General features: G+C 50.7%; 1 protein-coding gene across 5 annotated transcripts in view; it reads right to left on the bottom strand.

The window, feature by feature from the left end:
- Positions 1-17,623, bottom strand: part of GMDS (GDP-mannose 4,6-dehydratase) — a 434,734-nt gene that overhangs the window by 327,075 nt on the left and 90,036 nt on the right. For 3 of the 5 annotated variants that reach the window (XR_014809429.1, XM_021099749.2, XM_021099748.2), the window contains 2 exons: positions 17,033-17,120; positions 15,418-15,527 (listed from right to left, as the gene is read on the bottom strand). The exons of 1 other annotated variant lie outside the window; for it this stretch is intronic. Coding sequence is in view for 3 of the 4 variants with exons in the window: in XM_021099749.2 (XP_020955408.1) it covers positions 15,418-15,527; positions 17,033-17,120 (198 nt within the window). In the remaining variant the exon portion in view is untranslated. Of the gene's footprint in view, positions 1-6,323; positions 6,455-15,417; positions 15,528-17,032; positions 17,121-17,623 lie in introns of those variants that run through there. One more of the 5 variants, XM_084967198.1, reaches the window with a different exon arrangement.

Genomic DNA, 17,623 nt, shown 5'->3' on the forward strand with positions numbered 1-17,623 from the left:
AGGAAATGTCAAACAGACACACTGTTGCCATTGATTATACTCCACAATTCAGTTTCACGTATTTTCCAAACTCGGTGCCACCGCCTTAAGAAAAAAAAAAAAGAAAAAGAACTTCACGAGCTACCAAAAGATGAGAAACCACCCACATAAAGCTGATTAATGAGTTCCTTAACGTTAGTAAAACCAAGTAAGTTAGCATGATGTTTTTTAATTACACATAAGTTACTTTTATAATTGCTCTTCAAATAATTTAGACACAGAGTAATCTATCTGAAAATTTTAACACTTTTATTGTAGCTCGTAAAAGATAAGAACAATCTAAGGATACCAATGTAATTTATAGCTCCATCTAGAAACAAAATTTTAAATACTTACAGTAATCGCATAGACGCAGAGTGAGGGAAAGTTTTTACATGATTATCTGAGTTACACTTAACAGTGATCCCCGCTCAAAACTTTTAGGATTTCCACAAGTCATATAAGGAAACTTGTAAAAAGCTCAGGGTAAATATTTCAGGAATGCCCTAATTGGGGTTAAAACAGGACTGATGATAAGCTTCGAGAACCAACCTAAAAGTAGGTTCGCCTCCTTGAACGCATGAAGCGCCGCTGAATGGAAATTTGAAAATAACGGAACCTCTGCCAGTTATAATGCTGGAACCTTTCCCCTGAGAATACAATATTTAAATACAGCAATAGCTTAGAGGAAAAGACATGTTTTTATTAGCATGAGGGACCTTTATAAACCCTAGGAATAAGTAATGACTCCTTTTCAAATAAAAATTAACAACCAAAAAACCATCTTGGAAATAAAAACTTTCTTCCTTTCTTTCCTTTTTTTTCCCTGCCGGCTGATGAATTTGGGCCGTGCTGGTAACATTATCTTGTTATCGTTTAGAGGCTTTTTTAAACTTCCACTTTTTGTTTTCTCCATTAACCACTACACCCCCGCCGGACGCCCCTCGGCACATCTCCAGGAGAGTCGCCAGGACTGAGGTGACAAACTCAGCCTCACATCAGACACCTAGTGCCTGCTCTTCGTGCTACACTGTTTAAACATAAGCCGGCTCTGAAGGAAGAGTTCCAACACTTCCTGAGAAAGCCATCCCATGCTGAAACCTGACAACCGATTCGCCCCCAAAGCACGACTTCTGAAAGAGACTGTTTGCACTTTTCTTCCTTAGTTTTCATGGACGCTTTGCTTACACCAGACAAGACCTAAACCTCAGGCGGCCAGGACGCCACGGCGGAAACGAGCCACACCAGCAGAGAGTCTGGGGCTTGAAAGAGATCGCAGCAGCTGCCCAACTCTCCCTCGCCCTCCGAGTCCCACACGCCACTTTACAGATGTGGAAACCGAGGCCCGGAGGAGTCACGTGTTTGGCTCACGAGTTTTGCTTTTCCCGGCGAAAAGGACTCAGGCTAATCTAACTGCCTCCACTTCTCCCCAGGAAGGAAAAGTACCTCGTATTCAGTACGTTTTACGTTTCAGTACAGTGACCACAGACATAAGACCAACGAAGCTGACATCGCTGAATAACTGTATTTAGGATGGGTCAAATAGATACACATCTATCCATTTTCAATAGAGTGAAATACCTAGTTATCTTTTAGATTTATCACAAACTTCTAAGAGATAAACATCTTACAAATTTTCAGACATCAGTCCGTGTTTAAATATTTTCTTAATGTCATAAATGTTCCAGCAATCAATATTTTCATGTTACAGTGATGTTTCATGAACATTATCTGTATACACAACAAACTAATTTACTTTCATGACGCTCTATTCATAATGCTCTATGTTCATGACACAAGTTCAATAAAGGACAGGTGATTCAGGAAGGGATTTGATAGGTGGCCGTAAACAGATGCCTTCAGTCTAATGCAGATGGAAGGCTGCAAATACAAAGTAAATAAGAGCAACAAAATCCGCATTACTGAGAAATCATGACACTACACAGAGCATCAGGTCACAGAGTGAATATTCCCCCCCCCCCCAAAAAAAAAAAACCTCCAAACCCACATGTGACTGGAACAGCACATGAATGTCATGTGTTAACATCTGGAATTAAGATTTACTGCCGTGGAGAAAATGAAGTGCCCCCAGAAGCGGAGGTCGGCACTCAATCTCCGCACGTCACTGTCGCTGTTCTACACAGAGAAAGGCAGTTCTTCTCTGGGGAAGCCACGGCACGAAAAGTTCTCAACCGTCTGAGCAACTGCAAGAAAACAGGCAGATGAGCCAAAAGTCTTTGTAAACTTCCATTTTCTGATGAAAGAGGATAAAATTAACCTGCAGTGCTTCTATTGAATATTCCATGAGCGTATGAACGGACTCTGAGATTTCCTTTTTTAAAAACGTGACGGTGTTTATGCCAAAATTTGACGGAAAGCACTAAGTGTAATTCATGCAACATTATAAAGAATGAATTCTCACTGGTTTGCGATTTAAAATCTCTGACCAGATAGCTCTGTAACCAGGATATTTATGCTGCCAGTTAAAATACATCTTTTCCCAAATGATATATCTGTAAATTCTCTCAAAATTAGCATGGCAGAAAACATAAGGAAAAAAAAGAAAAAGAAAAAGAAAATTCAACCAAGCCTGTCAAAAGAGAAAAAAAAAAACATGAATGATAAACAAGCTAATATTTCGCACGTTAGAGACTTTTTTAATTGAGTTCTATGGGTTAGTCTCTGATCCTGTGCCAGGGAAGTTACACCACCAAGACTCACTGTCATAAAAGATGTTCAGCTTGGAGACTGGAATCCTCAAGAAGAAACCATGAGAGAAAGAAGCAGGCTGACGGGACAGAGACAGAGACAATTAGAGGCCTGAGCCAGTCCCTACATCAGATCCACGTGAAAGCGCCCCTCAGAGAAAACAAACTACAGGCAACACGTTTGTGAAGCTAAGTCTTCAATCCAGAAAGAAAGATGCAACCTGGAAAAAAGAAAAAAGGCATTTTTTAAAGGATAAATTTGGAGCCAAAATTGGACTTCAGGGCATTTATAGTAAATTAGTTAAATTTTCCCACTGATTAATACGTCACAGAAAACAATGGAGGCCTGAAAAAGTGCATTTGAGGATTATGGGCTCTGTCTACCCGTATACATAATTGTAAACATTTACACATTTAAAAATAGTTTATCAGATTTTAAAGCACAAGTTGCGCAGAGTTAGAATGAAAAGCCAGAATTAAGACAATGAATAACCTGACAGGGTAATCCTAAAAACAGAGGGCACTCTCTTGCTCATCAACTAGAACGCTACCTATTAACTGCACGCACGGTAACGCAATTTAAAAAAGAAGCACTCAAGAGCACTGCATAAGCTAATATCATATTACAGCACAAATTTTCACGTCTACGATTTTGCAAGACTCATCGCATAAATGTTAAGCCATCACAAATTGCAATTAGTTAAAAGACACCATACAATTTTGAAAGACCTCTCTAACTCACCTAAAATCTGTTTCTCTCTTTGAAAAGTGCATCAAAAATTACTGATAAGGTGCATCCTTTCTAAAATCCATGTGAAAGGCTGTACGCAAACTGGAGGATGTCTCAGTACCCGCATGCACTGACTGAGGGAGGACAGTCACAGCACTTCCACGGGACAACGGACACGCTGGTGCCAACACCACGAAAACCTCGGGTTTAAAAGCAACGCTTTAAGACCACACTCTTCTGTTAGATGTGCCCACCCTGACAGGACCCTCGGAAATCACGCAGTCAAGAGGAAGTGGGGTCGTCCCTGCGTTGGGGGAATTGCTTCAGAGAAGAGGGGGCGTGAAGGACCTCCCTGGTGCTGCCCCATCGTGACAGAGCACGTGGCCGAAAAGGCAGCGAATATGTAAGAGAGAGAACGCACACAGACACCTGCAAGACCGAACCACCTCTGGAAGAAAGCTGTTTACAGACAGCACACGTCACCCGAGGACACAGCTCCCACATTTGTGTCTAAATCTGCCACAAATACATTGGCTCTTCGGATAATGGGTTATAAAGCAATTTATGGGTAACTGTGACTAATTCAAACAATGCAGACTTTGATTTTAAAAATCGTTTGGTGGTAAACGTTTGTCTTATAAAAATTCCACTGAATTAATTAAATCGAAAGCCCACAAAATTATAAAAATAGTGACACGTGTAGGATCAAATTCAAATGTGGATGAGCTCACATTGTTCTCGGTCCCTGTACGTTGGCACCCGCCTACGAGAACACCGAGTAACAGAGACCCATCTGTGTGCACGGACTGAAGGCATTAACACAAGGGCTCGCTTAAGCCAGAGAGCACGAGCAAACGTGTACGCGTGTATCTTCCTTCCCTGCCGACGGGGGCAGAGACTGTGGGGAGCCCAACCACGCGATCCCTGCTAAGCAGCCAGCGGCCGGGGTGTGTCTTCTGCTCCGTGCAAAGGCAGCGCGGCCACTGCAGCGGCGGCCGGGGGGCCGGGGCCACGGGGCCCGGCAGCCACATCCCTTCCCTCTCCGCCGGGCCCTCATGCAGCAGGGGAAATAAATCATGTGAAGTGTTATTTTTTGAACCCAGAAAGGAGGGAAGGGGTTGTTAAGATATCGCATTCACTAAAAAAATAATGATGTGAAAAAATAGGTCGCTGTCACGAGAGACTTGCCAGACGCTGGGCCCGAGCAAGTGGTTCCACACACACACCTTCCGCTCAGCCGGCGACGCGGCCCTTGGTCGGCGGGCCGCAGGCACAGGAGGGCAGGGCGGAGGACGAGCCCCCGGCCGCGGCGTCCCGAGCCAGGTCGCCGGCCTCGGAGGTGTCGAGGGGCCTCGGCTCGCGCGTGAGGAGCCCGATTCGCGGCTGACCGCTTTTTTACAACTTGCTTCCTCTCTCCCGTTTCTAATAAACACCACTGTGCTGCATTGGACCCTCCTGGCTGTGTTTCCCCAAATTCAAAGCTCCAAGTCGAAAGCTACCTCGGCCACGGGTGGGAAGCCGCGGGCCGGCCCTGGGCAGCAGACGCGGATGACCCACTAATGGCTCTGACGGCCGGCACCGAGGAGACGGATGATGTCACTACCGGGAGGCTCGGGACAGAGCGGGCCGCACTAACCGCACGCGCAGGCGGAGGACAGGCACTTGTGCTTGGGTGCTGAACAGCAGCTCCAGCTGCAGTTCTACTTTCTAAAACGCTGATGTGGGAGCAAGCGCTCCCATGGAAGGCCTGCCTGGTCGTGGACGGATATTTCCTCTGAAACTTGCTCAAGTCAGGAGCAGCCGAGCCGGCCAGAGGCACCGCAGGCAGCAGGCCATGACGTGCCTCGGCAGCGGGCGTCCGGTTTCTCCCCCGCTTCCCGCTCTCCTGCGCCCTGGCCCTCTGTGGCCTCTCGCCTTGGACGCGGGGATCATCTCGGCGGACGCCTGTCCTCTCTCGGGGTGGGAGACATACCTTAAGAGATTAAGCCTTCCCACCTGGGATCTGTCCAGAAATTCAGTGTGTTACAGCTCCTCCCAGCCTTCTTCACTGTCCTGGGAACACTCTGGTGTTATCAATAGTGGCTTTCTTTCCTACTTTGCGTTCAACTGCAGCACGGGGCAGCCACGCCGATGGCAGTCCGGCTCGGCTGTCACTCAGCGCCCGCAGCGGCGAGGCTGACTTCCGCTGTCTGCGGCGCTTTGCTGCCACCTATGTGCACGACGGCGCATAACACGCCTCCCCGGCCCGGAACCGCCCGCGCCCCAAGCAGGCCCGTCTCTCCTCGGCACAGGCGACCAGAGAGGCGGCTGCCGTGGTTTGCGTCCCTTCGAAAACACAGCCGCTTGCCAGGAACTCCTATTTCTCTCTCTGCGAAGCAACCCTCCAAAACTGAAAGGGCCCGGGATGCCTCATTTAACATACACCAAAACCAGCAGTTTTTTCCATTCGGTCACTGAACCAATTACAGTGAAATTAATTCATTCCACGAGACTGCAGTCCAAACATCCTGCCACACCGTAGGACGGAGTGACACTTTCATAACATTTGGTATAAGGGAAATGTAAAGAAACAAGATAAAAAAGTATCTACTCACATTATTTAAACTACCAATAACGCAAATACTGATCCAATAACGCACTGATCTCTGCCAAACACTCGAATGCTTCTTTCGGGCGGAGACAGGGGAACACAGACCTCGAGAGCCCCTGGGCCTCCCCGGTGCTGACCTGACCGCGCCAGCTCTGAGCTGTCTGACAAATGCGCGTGTCACACCAACCAACAAAGCCGGGAGAGACGCCGGGGTGAGCCACACAAGTCCCTTAAGCAAAACAACCCAAAAAACAAAACAGAGCTTTCCTCTACGAACCATTTCACAGCCATCAAGCCACACAGCGAAGGCAGAGACGACATTTCCCGTCGGGGCTAACGAGGGGAGTCCCAGCCTGCAGAATGCGCCTTAAAGGTTTATTGTGTCAACACTGCCAAGCTCTCGAAGACTTTTTACTGTGCAAGTAACCAGCGCCAATAAAACCTGCAGGCTGGGCGTGGGAAGGAGACTCAGGAAGAGGGTTTCCCCTGAAAATCAGACAAAAGGAAAAGCACGGCTGCCCCGTCCGTCGACCTGCCGCCGCCCCGCGGTGACCACACAGCGGCCACCAAGGCGATGCCTGTCACCTCAAGCACGAGCACCAGCGCTGTCGCCTGTAAAGCAAGCGCACCTCTGAGAATTCCACTCTTGCCGAGGACCCGTCCGTCCAAGGACAAGGACAAGCTTGACAAGCCAGACCAAGCCCTTCTGCGTAAAACTTGTAAATGAAGCAAATTCAAATTCGTCACGGATGATGTCTTAGTTACCATCCCTAAACAACATACACTTCATGTGACATCACTAGAAGGGGTAACATAACAAGCCTGCTGTCTTCGGTGCCAGATATTTTTGAAAAATGGAAATTAAATAAAAGCTTCAGGTAATTTATTTCCCACTGGCACTGCTTAATGATTTACAGTGGAAATAATGATTGAGAGTAGAATTAATGATTTACAGTAGAAATTTATTAAAAAGTTACTACACATTAAATTTCTTTGCAATAGAAATGGTTTCATTTTATCATACCAGGCCAACTTCAAGGATCCCATCTGAACAAAGAGAATTCTAGAAACTCCATTCGTACTAAAAGGATACCAAACTCTATTTGGCGTTTTAAATGAACAGTTAAGTTTAAATTCTTAAATTGACACTTTTTTTTATTGTGGGGAAGAGAGACAGCTACATTACCTTGTATTAAACAAAGTATTATTTCTGTCTCTGTCTTAATTTACGTAAGTTGTTTGTTCTAATCTAATCAGGGATCCAAAACCAATTTTCCATTCGTCATCAAAAGTTCAAAACAAAAAGCCTCACTCATAGTAGCTTCACTGACTTACTATTCATTGACTATTTGTGTTTACAGAGATATCTACAAATTGATATGCATGTTTAGCCATTTGCATTAATTTTAGCTTAACTGTTGCAAAGCTGAAATAATACTCTGGATTTTATTTCGTAAACAAGTCACTATTGAAAGCGAATTAAGAGAACCGGGCCCAACAAACATACCTTTGTGTGGTCCACTAATTATAAGAAAAATTCCAAACATTATTAGCTGTTATCAAAATTACAATACCACCTAGAGCTAATAAAACAGAACAATCTGTTTGAACAGGGAGAGGAGAAGGTTCATAGAGTGTTTCTCTCTCATATAAATTCTTAATGGACTATAAAGGACTTTTAAGTGGTTTTAGATTTGAATTCAATTGCTCCAATCCGGAACAGGCTTCCAAGAAGAAGTGGAGCCGGAATTTGAGCCAGGGACCCTTTCTCAGCCAGCCGTCCCCCTCTGCCCTCGTGAACGTAAGATGAAGAGGCCAAGCATCTTCCCAGGAACCACAGGCACACCGGTGGGGTCCACGTACCACAAGCACGAACATTAAATCAGAAAATGAAAAAGCCTTTGCAACTGCATCTTGTAACCACCTACAGTGCTTATTACCAAACGTGCAAAACCCAGGGAAAGGCACAGGTGGCAGGCGGGCCGGAGGATCCACAAGAAAAGAAACGAGACTGGGGAACAAAAGCAAGAACAGCCACCTCGGCAGAGCACAGAGGTCTGTGCCGCCCTGGCCACTGGTCTGCCCCCGTACCCTCTGCCCATGAGAGGAGCTGGCGCTTCCAGAAGCAGACACACCGCCGTACGCGGATGTCAGCCTCCGCGCAAACGCGCAGGTTCTCAAGGTCACACTCGCCCTCCACCAGGCAAAGCCTTCTGCCCAGGAGGTACCTTCACAAGTCCAACGCTAATAGTCTGCTAACACACGAGAGGGATTTTATGTTGCTCTGAGCACATATAAGAATTACTTATGAAAATATAAGAATTCATTTTAAACCCATAAAATACATAAGCCTGTATCGATTTATACATCTGCTAAGCAAAATAAGTTGTCCTCAGAGACCCCACATGGAGTTATAATTGTGTATGCTAAAATGTGGATGAAATTTTGCAGTATTAAAACAGAAGCATTTATTTTTAAGTCTCAGAAAATGGGTTAACTGACAGTAAACTGACTTGGCAACATCTCTATAAAGAAACACACGCTCAGAGGAACAAAGTGCTCCTTCTAGTTATCAAGCTATTAATTCCTCTGACCCCGCGGAAAGCGCTGCTAGTCTCCGGTAGAAGCCTTTAGCAAACACGCCCGCACGGGAGGCACTCGGTGTCAAGCGCGGTGCGGAGCCTGCCCTCGGCCTGCGCTGGCGTCGAGGACACGCGGGGACACCTCGCGGGCTTGCACTGCGGGCTCCTCCCCGATGCAACCGCTCCTGTGGTTTGGTATAACCGCCTCCCTCCCGAGCAAGGAAACACGGTTTTAACTCATAGCTCCTGTGCTCTGTGAAGCGGTGGCAGGGACAGGGGGGGTGACATGGGGCCGTCAGCATCAGCCACGCCCCTGCCTTGGTGTCTCAGAGTCAGCGACACACACCCCCGCTGCCACACCGCAGCTTCTCGGATCCGCAGACCGACAAGACGGTGCGGCAGGGCCGGATCTGGGCCAAATGCAGGTTCCAGGCGGCACTTTGTGAAGCGGGGGCTTGCGCTGGCTTGTGGCCAAGAGCTCATCCCTCTCAGAATCCCGCGGCCCTTTCATAAAAACCAAAGGCTCCAAAACCACTTTCCTCCTTCGAATACATCGTAACAAGGTCACGTCTGGAACCGACAGGCATCTGAACGACGAAAACGGTCTTGCACAGACGTCCCAACAGCAGCGGTGGCAACAGGCAGGGCCCTCGCAGGCAGGTGACAACGCAGGCTGGCTCACAGCCACCTCAGCCCACTTGTCCCCAGTCTGCCTGCTGGGGGATCCAGGGTCCCCCTCCGTGACTTGCCAGCCCGGTCCCAGGAAAGCCACTTTGCCCACAGGCGACAGGAGGGCCATGCGAAGAAGCGGCCATGAGGCGGTAAGGGGACGAGGCTGGGGACGTCTGGGAATCAGTACCACCATCAGAGCAGGTGCGGGCCCGCAGGCAGCAGCCCTCAGGCCCCACGGGTGAGGGACCAGCATGGCCTGGACCTCGCCATCACCCCCGCTTCTGCCTGGCTTCCCGGTCTGCAAGTCCCACCCGAGGACAATTTCGAGTCGGCCCCTTTGTGCCCCCTGGTCAGACCTGTTAACTGGCCCCACACCGCTGGACAAGGAAATGCTGCCCCCCCTCCCATGGCCCCAGGTCACCTGCTGGGCACACCTGCCTCCTGGCTGTCGTGAAACCGAACCATACAGATGACTTACTGGGAGCTGACAAGGAAACCATCAGGATAAAGAGTCAGAGCACCACTGCCACCACGGACGGAGCCCTTTGACTTAACCACGACACAGTCAAAGGGAGACGCACCGAGAAGCGCCTGCCAACACGCTCAAAGCGGAGGGCGAAGATCGGCTTCCGGCTGCACGGAAGACGCAGAGAAGACCAAGCCGGAGAGGAATGCGGCGACGCGGAGAAGGAAGGAGGCACAGCGAGCACTGCCTTGTGTTAGAACTGCCGCAAACAGAGACAGCCATTTAAAAGCAGACGGTCGAGGAGTTCCCGTCGTGGTGCAGTGGTTAAGGAACCCGACTCGGAACCATGAGGTGGCGGGTTGGATCCCTGGCCTTGCTCCGTGGGGTAAGGATCCGGCGTCGCCGCGAGCTGCTGTGTAGGTCGCAGACGCGGCTCGGCTCCCGCGTAGCTGTGGCTGTGGGGTAGGCCAGTGGCTACAGCTCCGATTCGTCCCCTAGCCTGGGAACCTCCACATGCCTCGAGATGCGTGCCTCCACATGTCTAAAGAGACAGAAAGACAAAAAATAAATAAATAAATGATCAAATGCAAGGATCTGAGTTCCAATCCTGGACTGACCAGGAATCAAACATGTGACTTTGAGCAGATGACTTCACTTAAATGAGTTCTAAGTTCCTGTTAGTTCCTTCCAGATTGGATAATTTTCACTAAAAGCAGTAAAGGCGACTCCGCCACGACACTGGGAGAGGAAGGATCGTGATGCTGGACTGGATCTCCCGCGGGACAACCTCGTTCAGCAGCAGGACGCCAAGCACGAAGCACGATGATCAAAGACGCTGTGAGGCGTGGCGGAGAAACGCAAAATCGTGACCGTCACGAATGCTGAACAGAGAAGAAATCTGAGACAGAAACGGCTGACAACCTATTCCTTTACACAGTAAAGATTTTAAAAGAACAATAGAGCAGCCTCCGGAACCACCCCCCCATCCAAACGGGCAGGACCACGTGCACTCTGGGTAATTTGTTCCCACTGGGATGATGTCACCAGGCTCGGCTGAACCACTTTTAATAACCAGGACACTTCAGGCACCTCTCACTTTCTCCTCCATAAGATCAAATCAGCCTCTCAATGACCCACACTTCATGAGTCATAATTTTTCTGTTTATGATTCAGAAAAATGTCCTCAGTCAGTATTTCCCAGACTGCTGTGGGTTTATTCCAAGAACCAATTTCATCTTCATTGGTTTCCTACAGGAAACCAGACCAACTTCCTATTATTTTATTTTCCTTACTTTTAGCATCCCATAGCCCACATCAAATTAACTGGAAGTGAGAGGGACAGCAGGCTTTATCCTGCACACAGAGACGCCAACACAAACAATGCCCAGTCTGCAAGTCATGGATTCAGAATTAAATACAACATGTGCTAAGATTAGAACCTTCATTCAACAGAGCTCCAACCCAAATAATAAGAAATGCATTTTAATTATCTATTTACAAACATTCCACTGTCAGAACTTTTGCTTAAAAACTACTGTCTACGAGGCGTTCCCCCTGTGGCACAGTGGGTTAAGAACCCGACTGCAGCGGCTTGGGGCGTGGCGGTAGCAGTGGCAGCAGCAGCAGCAGCAGCAGCAACAGCAACAGCACAGGTTTGAACCCCGGCCCCTGCCCAGCGCAGTGGGTTAAAGGCTCCAGCAGTGCCGCAGCTGCGGTGGAGTTAGGTCACAACTGTGGCTCAGTTTCAACCCCGGCCCGGGAACTTCCATACTCCGCGGTGCGGCCATAAAAACAAAAAAACACACTGTCTGTGATTACAATAACTCCTACAAAGCTGATTAATAGAAATCAATCGTAAGGAACAAAGTGTGTGTTTTCCATCCTAACCCCCGAAGGAGCTGCCAGGAGGAGAGACAGACGGCGGAAGCCCAACGCCCAGGGCTTGGAGTGTCCGGGACCAGAGCCACGTCCCCCAGCCGCCCCTGTCCGTCACTGCCCGCTGCCATCGGCCCAGCCCCTCCCACACCCAGTATTTCCGTGACTAAGAATCAGTCTGACACGAGGTCACAGAAGGAACCGGAGCACATGCCAAGGCATTCTGGCCAGGCTGGACTCACCCTCTTCCTCCGCAGGCCGCGCCCTCCTCCCGGGCCACACGCTGCTCCGAAGAGGCCTTCTGCACGGCAGAGCCGCAGGGGGACCCCTCGCCAGACCCTCCTCAGTCTCCTGTCCGCAGCGCTCCTGAGCGGAGGCACAGCTTCAGCTCTCCAAGCTCTCTGGTCCCGAAGAGGCAGGGACCCGGACGACCTCACCCCAACCACAGCGGCTGCACTGCGGGGAGAAGGCGTGCGAGGCGCACCCCACGCCCTGATGAGCCGGGAAAGCTGAGCCGCTCGCACAGTGGCCCCCGGATGGAAGTGCTCCAGCCCCTCTGGGCCTCACCTGCCAGGCGTCTGGGGAAAGGCCCAGCCACTGGTGTGAAAGTGAGCTTACCTCTGGCACTCCTCGTCCGCACACCAGGAAATTCCTAGACCAGAATCCACTCAATCTACGGAGCTCCCATTGTGGCTCAGTGGTAACGAACCAGACTGGTAATCATGAGGATACGGGTTTGATCCCTGGCCTCACTCAGTGGGCAAAGGACCTGGCGTTGCCACAGCTGTGGTGCCGGTCGCAGACATGGCTCTGATCCCGCATTGCTGTGGCTGTGGCAGAGGCCGGGAGCTGCAGCTCTAATTCGACCCCTGGCCTGGGAACCTCCATGTGCTGCAGGTGCGGCCCTAAAAAAATACATCTATATGCATGTATGTGTATGTATTTTATACATGCCTCTGGGTATATATAACTGGATCATTTACTGTGCCCCAAAATGAACACCCTATAAATTAACTATACTTCAATGCTTAAAAAATGGTGAATAAAAAACCTCCAAAACCATGTAGAGGCTGCCCGAACAGCCCAGCTTGCTACCTACCCTCACCACGCATCTTCCCACCAACCCTACGCTACAAACACGTCCCAGGTCTTCTCACTCGTGACTCCCATTCCTGTCTTATCGCCTCTATTTCACCACCTGTTCCCGCTAACGGTGTCTGTGCACATCCTCCCCGAGTGTCCTCCTGGACGCCAGGCTCGATCTCGGACCGACGTTCTCCCCTGACCCCCAGCCTTCACCCCCACCCCGTCTCTAAAGACTCAACACCAGTGCCAGCCTCTGTCGTTTGCCACAAATCACCTGCGCAGCCAAGAGCCTGCACAGCAGTCCCCAGGCCTCCGCCCCACCATGCACGCAAATCCTGCTGAAGGGCTCGGCTGTCTCACAAGCCAAATCCATATTCAATTACGCATCATTTCTGCCAGTGAACCAGCCTCTAGGAGACGCAAGCCAAAGACACTAACAACAGATAAGCTGCACGCACACGGCCACTGCGAGGGAGTGAAGTCCGTCGCCTGTGCTCTCTGCGTCACCGAAGAGCCGCCAGACCAGGGCCGCTTCAAGTACGGAGAGTGTCTCGGGCTTTCTGAAGACTCAAAACACCGAGGGGCAAGGAGACCGACTCACTTCCCACTGAAGCGACAGGGGGGGCGTCTATAAACGAGTCTTCACCAAGTTTCCTGCCTCTGCCACCACACCAGCTTAAGAGCTCCAGAGACGACGAACTAGGTAGAGTCACAAAGGAAGCCCTTTAATCCAAAGGAAAGTGAGTAAGAGCGCGTTCACCCCTAAGCCTCCTCTGCTGTCTGCAGACACCCACAGCAGCAGCCGGGGAGCTCGGGGCGGAAGGGCACCGACTAACCGCCTCAGCCAGGGGTGGAGGGGCAGCCCCTGCCCCTCGGGAGGAAGGAGGGAGCCCCCCGAGGCGTGCTGGGCATGAAACGCCCTCTGCAATGGAAAACACACTCAGAAGCACATGGAAAAACAGCTCTGCTCCAACCTGAGACCTGCCGCCTCCCCCAGCCCACAGCGTCAGCCTGGATACAGAGCGGGATCACCGGAGACTGAGGGAGGGAAAGGCATCATCCCCGACGGCAGACAGGTAAGAAGCATCACCACCGGCGGCCGGCCGGCGCCATCGCTCAAGGCTAACAGCTCAGAGGGAAACGCACTGTGAGGGCGGGTGCTCAACTTTGTTTTTTGGTCTTGTTAGGGCCGCTTCCGTGGCATACGGAGGTTCCCAGGCTAGGAGTCTAATCGGAGCTGCAGCTGCAAGCCTACACCACAGCTCCCGGCAATGCCGAACCCTTAACCCCCCTTAACCCACGGAGCGAGGCCAGGGATCGAACCCGCGTCCTCTTGGCTCCTAGTCTGATTCGTTTCCACTGTTCCATGTCGGGAACTCCTGTGCTCAACTTTTAAGTTTGGTGTCGGTTACAGGACGGGCCTTGCCCTGCTTCTCCCCGTGATTGACACTTGGTTCACCCGACCCCGTTCACAATTGCTCCCTTAGACGGGCAGACACACAAAACAAGGCATACAGCGTCGACCCAAGGCTGGGGGTCAGAGAAGCGGCAAATCACCCTGAATGCTCTGAAGCGAGACGGCGGAATGCATTCATTAAACAGGCAAACACGGGGAGAGACGCTCTGCTCCTTTGGGGGGTGGACGGTATTTGCTTTTATTTCTAAGCCTCACCGACTCCCCTGCCCGAAAACAGAACTCCTATCACCCAGGCTTCAGACTAAGGTAACGCAGCACAGGACGAAGCAGCAAAAACATGAATGAAGCAGACTCCTAGAACCCAGAGCACCGGCTCCTCAGGTCTACTGCGATTTATTCTAGAAAGAAAAAAACGGAAGAGACGTAGACAGACCACCAGAGTCTGAACAGAGAGGAGGAAGCCAACATGAGCTCTGTCACTCTGAGGGGGCAAAAGGCTCAAAGGAGTTCCCTCTTCCAATGATTCTTACTACTTACCATAAAAGTTAATTCCGTTAATTTTAACACATTGGCGCTCAAAAATTGTATTTTCTCAGCCAGGAATAGAATCACTACCAAAAAGTAACAGTACAATAGAAGTTTTATCGACTCACATTTTCCAACATTTCACAAAACATCTCACTTACAAAGTGACTTGAAATGGCAGAAAACAGATCCAAGTGGAGTCTGTGACTATACGATCAACCTCAAATAAATAAGTACTGCGATTTTAACGGGAGCAGGAAGATTTTACCACCTTGTCCAGTAACAGAGAATACGCTTTTTAACACATACGGCATTTCTGTCAGGACGCAGGGCTACCAGCCTCACACTGACAGTCAGACTGGAGGAGCAGCACCAGAGGTTGCACTACTGCCTTCAGAAGCAACAGACGAAGGTGCAATACGGAACTCGGGAACACAGCCAGAGAAGCCCTCAGGATGAAAAGGGCTTCACCTTGGAGCTCCCGTTGTGGCTCAGCAGTTACGAACCCGACTAGCATCCCTGAGGACGAGAGTTCAACCCCTGGCCCCACTGAGTGGGTTAAGGATCCGGCATGGCCATGAGCTGCCGTGCAGGTGACAGACGTGGCTCCGATCCCGCGTGGCTGTGGCGGTGGTGTAGGCCAGCTGCTGCAGCGCTGATTTGACCCCTAGCCTGGGAACCTCCATATGCTGCAGGTACAACCCTAAAAACAAACAAACCGACAACCCCTCCCCCACAGAAGGCTGACCTTGACGTGGCTCTGGGCGCCGAGGTTGTAGATCTCGGTCGGCTTCACTTCGTTGATGATTTTCACGAGGCAGGTGCTGTCCGTGAGGTCGCCGTAGTGCAGCTTCATGTCTTTAGGGTTCAGAGACACACCATCAGATAGGAAACAACAAGTGCCCGATTTTCTAACCTGTCAAAACTGAGACATGCATTCTGAAAGCCTGACAACCAGGCGTTCTGGAGCAGCAGACCAAAGCCGTCGTCTCTAAAGAAAACGAAGAGTGGAAAGGCAGCCACGTGTGTTATCTACGTCTATAAAGGATGGTAAAAACAGGCGACCTTTTTTAAAAAACCAAGGTCACAACTGCACAATTAGCGTGTCCCACGGCACCCAGGCAGCCCTAAGACCTCTAAGAGTGCGAGTGGGACAAAGGGGCTCTGGAAGCCAAGTGGACACCCTCTGGAGGGAGGCGAGGACAGCGCTGTCACATGCTTCTCTCTGGGGATGTGCGTCCTTCCAAACAGCAGCCCTCGGGCCATCCCTGACCTGCCGCATGCAGGACGACTCGCTCCTTCTAGGTCCAAGCAGAGCCTCACACCGATGCCACGAGTGGAAGAAGGCGACCCGGGCAGGCGGGCGATTTGCTGACTTGATATTTTCATTATTTTCCTGCACTACCTACTCGTCGACAGGCCCACCTCCAGACCCGGGGCAGCTCCTTTCCACACCGGCACCAGAGGCTCGTGTTCAAGGAGCCTGCACTGAACGACCTCAGTACCAAGTGGAAAGCCCTCGCTCGGGGCAGCTGGGCCACCTTCCCGGTGATGCCACCACCTGTCCACGTCACCGCACCGCAAATATTCAGGGCCCTGAGCTGCACACAGCCGCCCAATCATCCCGGTGGAAGGACGAGGAGGGCGAGGCCGGCTGAACGAGGAGTTAACACCCGTCTCCACTGTCTGCCTCTCACACGGTGTGTGACCTTGATCAAGTCACGACCTGCCTCTGCTTCCGTCTGAGACACTGTCTCATTCACGACCTCAGCAACTGCTGGGAGGGTCAAGTGAGGCAACACTGCAATGGCGGAGGTCACCTGGCACAGCAACCTTATCACAAAAATGACACGTCGCTGCAAAGACTGACAATCACCCGTAAGGCAGTTCAATATATTTTTGACTGCCATCGGTTTTTGGACCTGTCTTCACAAACTGTTTTAAAAATCCAATAAATGCGCAGATTGCTTAGCGTGATTATGTGATCTTGATTACAAATCAAAAAATTAAAGCCTGCTCCGCGCAGTTCTGTCAGACCACACGTGAAAGGCAGAGGAGCTTGTGGGAGTGGCGCTGGCCTTCCTTAGGGGACAGGACACCTGCAGAAGGTGATCCAAGGCGCGTCTCCTCCGGGCTCCTGAGCGTCGTCACCTGACAGGTGCCCTCGCATGAGCTGGGCCAAGAGGCCACTGTGCCCCGTGGGCAGGCCGGCAGGGGCTGTCCGAGCGCGCAGAGAGCATTCAGGGCAGGCGGCTCGTGAGCTCCTCACCACAGCTGGTGGCTTTGAGAAACGCCACGCTGGAAAACACCTCGCATGGTTCAGGGGGTACCCGCAGGGACTGCAGCAAAAGAGAGTGGCTTACTTCCTTCGATGTGAGCCTGCGGGTTCTTGTACAGATGCTCGATCCGGCCGGTATTGAAGGAACTGGATCGACGTACAATTCCGTGGACCTGCATGTGTACAAAAGGGCGAAAGAGGAATACAGGATAAACACCCGATGAAGATGAATCGGCAACGCAGAGGCTATTCTGCTCATGTTTAGCCTTGTGAAAAGATACATGATGCTACCTCTAGACATTATTTTTATGTAAGTAGAGCTGATTTACAATGTTGAGGTCATTTCTGCTGTACAGCAAAGCGATTCAATTATACACACACGCACAGCGAATGCCAAGCTGTAGATACTCAAATGTCTCCTTTGGCAAACGCACACACACTGACAGGCCTACTGCTGACAAAACTCTCTCTTCGGTTTGCAACTGAAGACAGACCACAGAGGCCGTGTCAGTCGGTCCCTGGGCCCCGACGCTCTTCAACACAGAGCATGAGGAGAGAGCCCTGGGCCACCGGCCCCCAGGGTCCTCGGAGCACTGCACCTCGCACCTGCTCTTCAAATACATGTGCATCGGAGTCGGAGAGCAGCCCCTGTGCTGGCGCCACGTGGGGCGCTGGG

Source organism: Sus scrofa, chromosome 7 (assembly GCF_054392235.1).
Source record: "Sus scrofa isolate SSC_HxYL_T2T_F1_AM1 chromosome 7, Sscrofa_HxYL_maternal_Yorkshire_Landrace_v2.0, whole genome shotgun sequence".
Lineage (NCBI taxonomy): Eukaryota > Metazoa > Chordata > Mammalia > Artiodactyla > Suidae > Sus > Sus scrofa.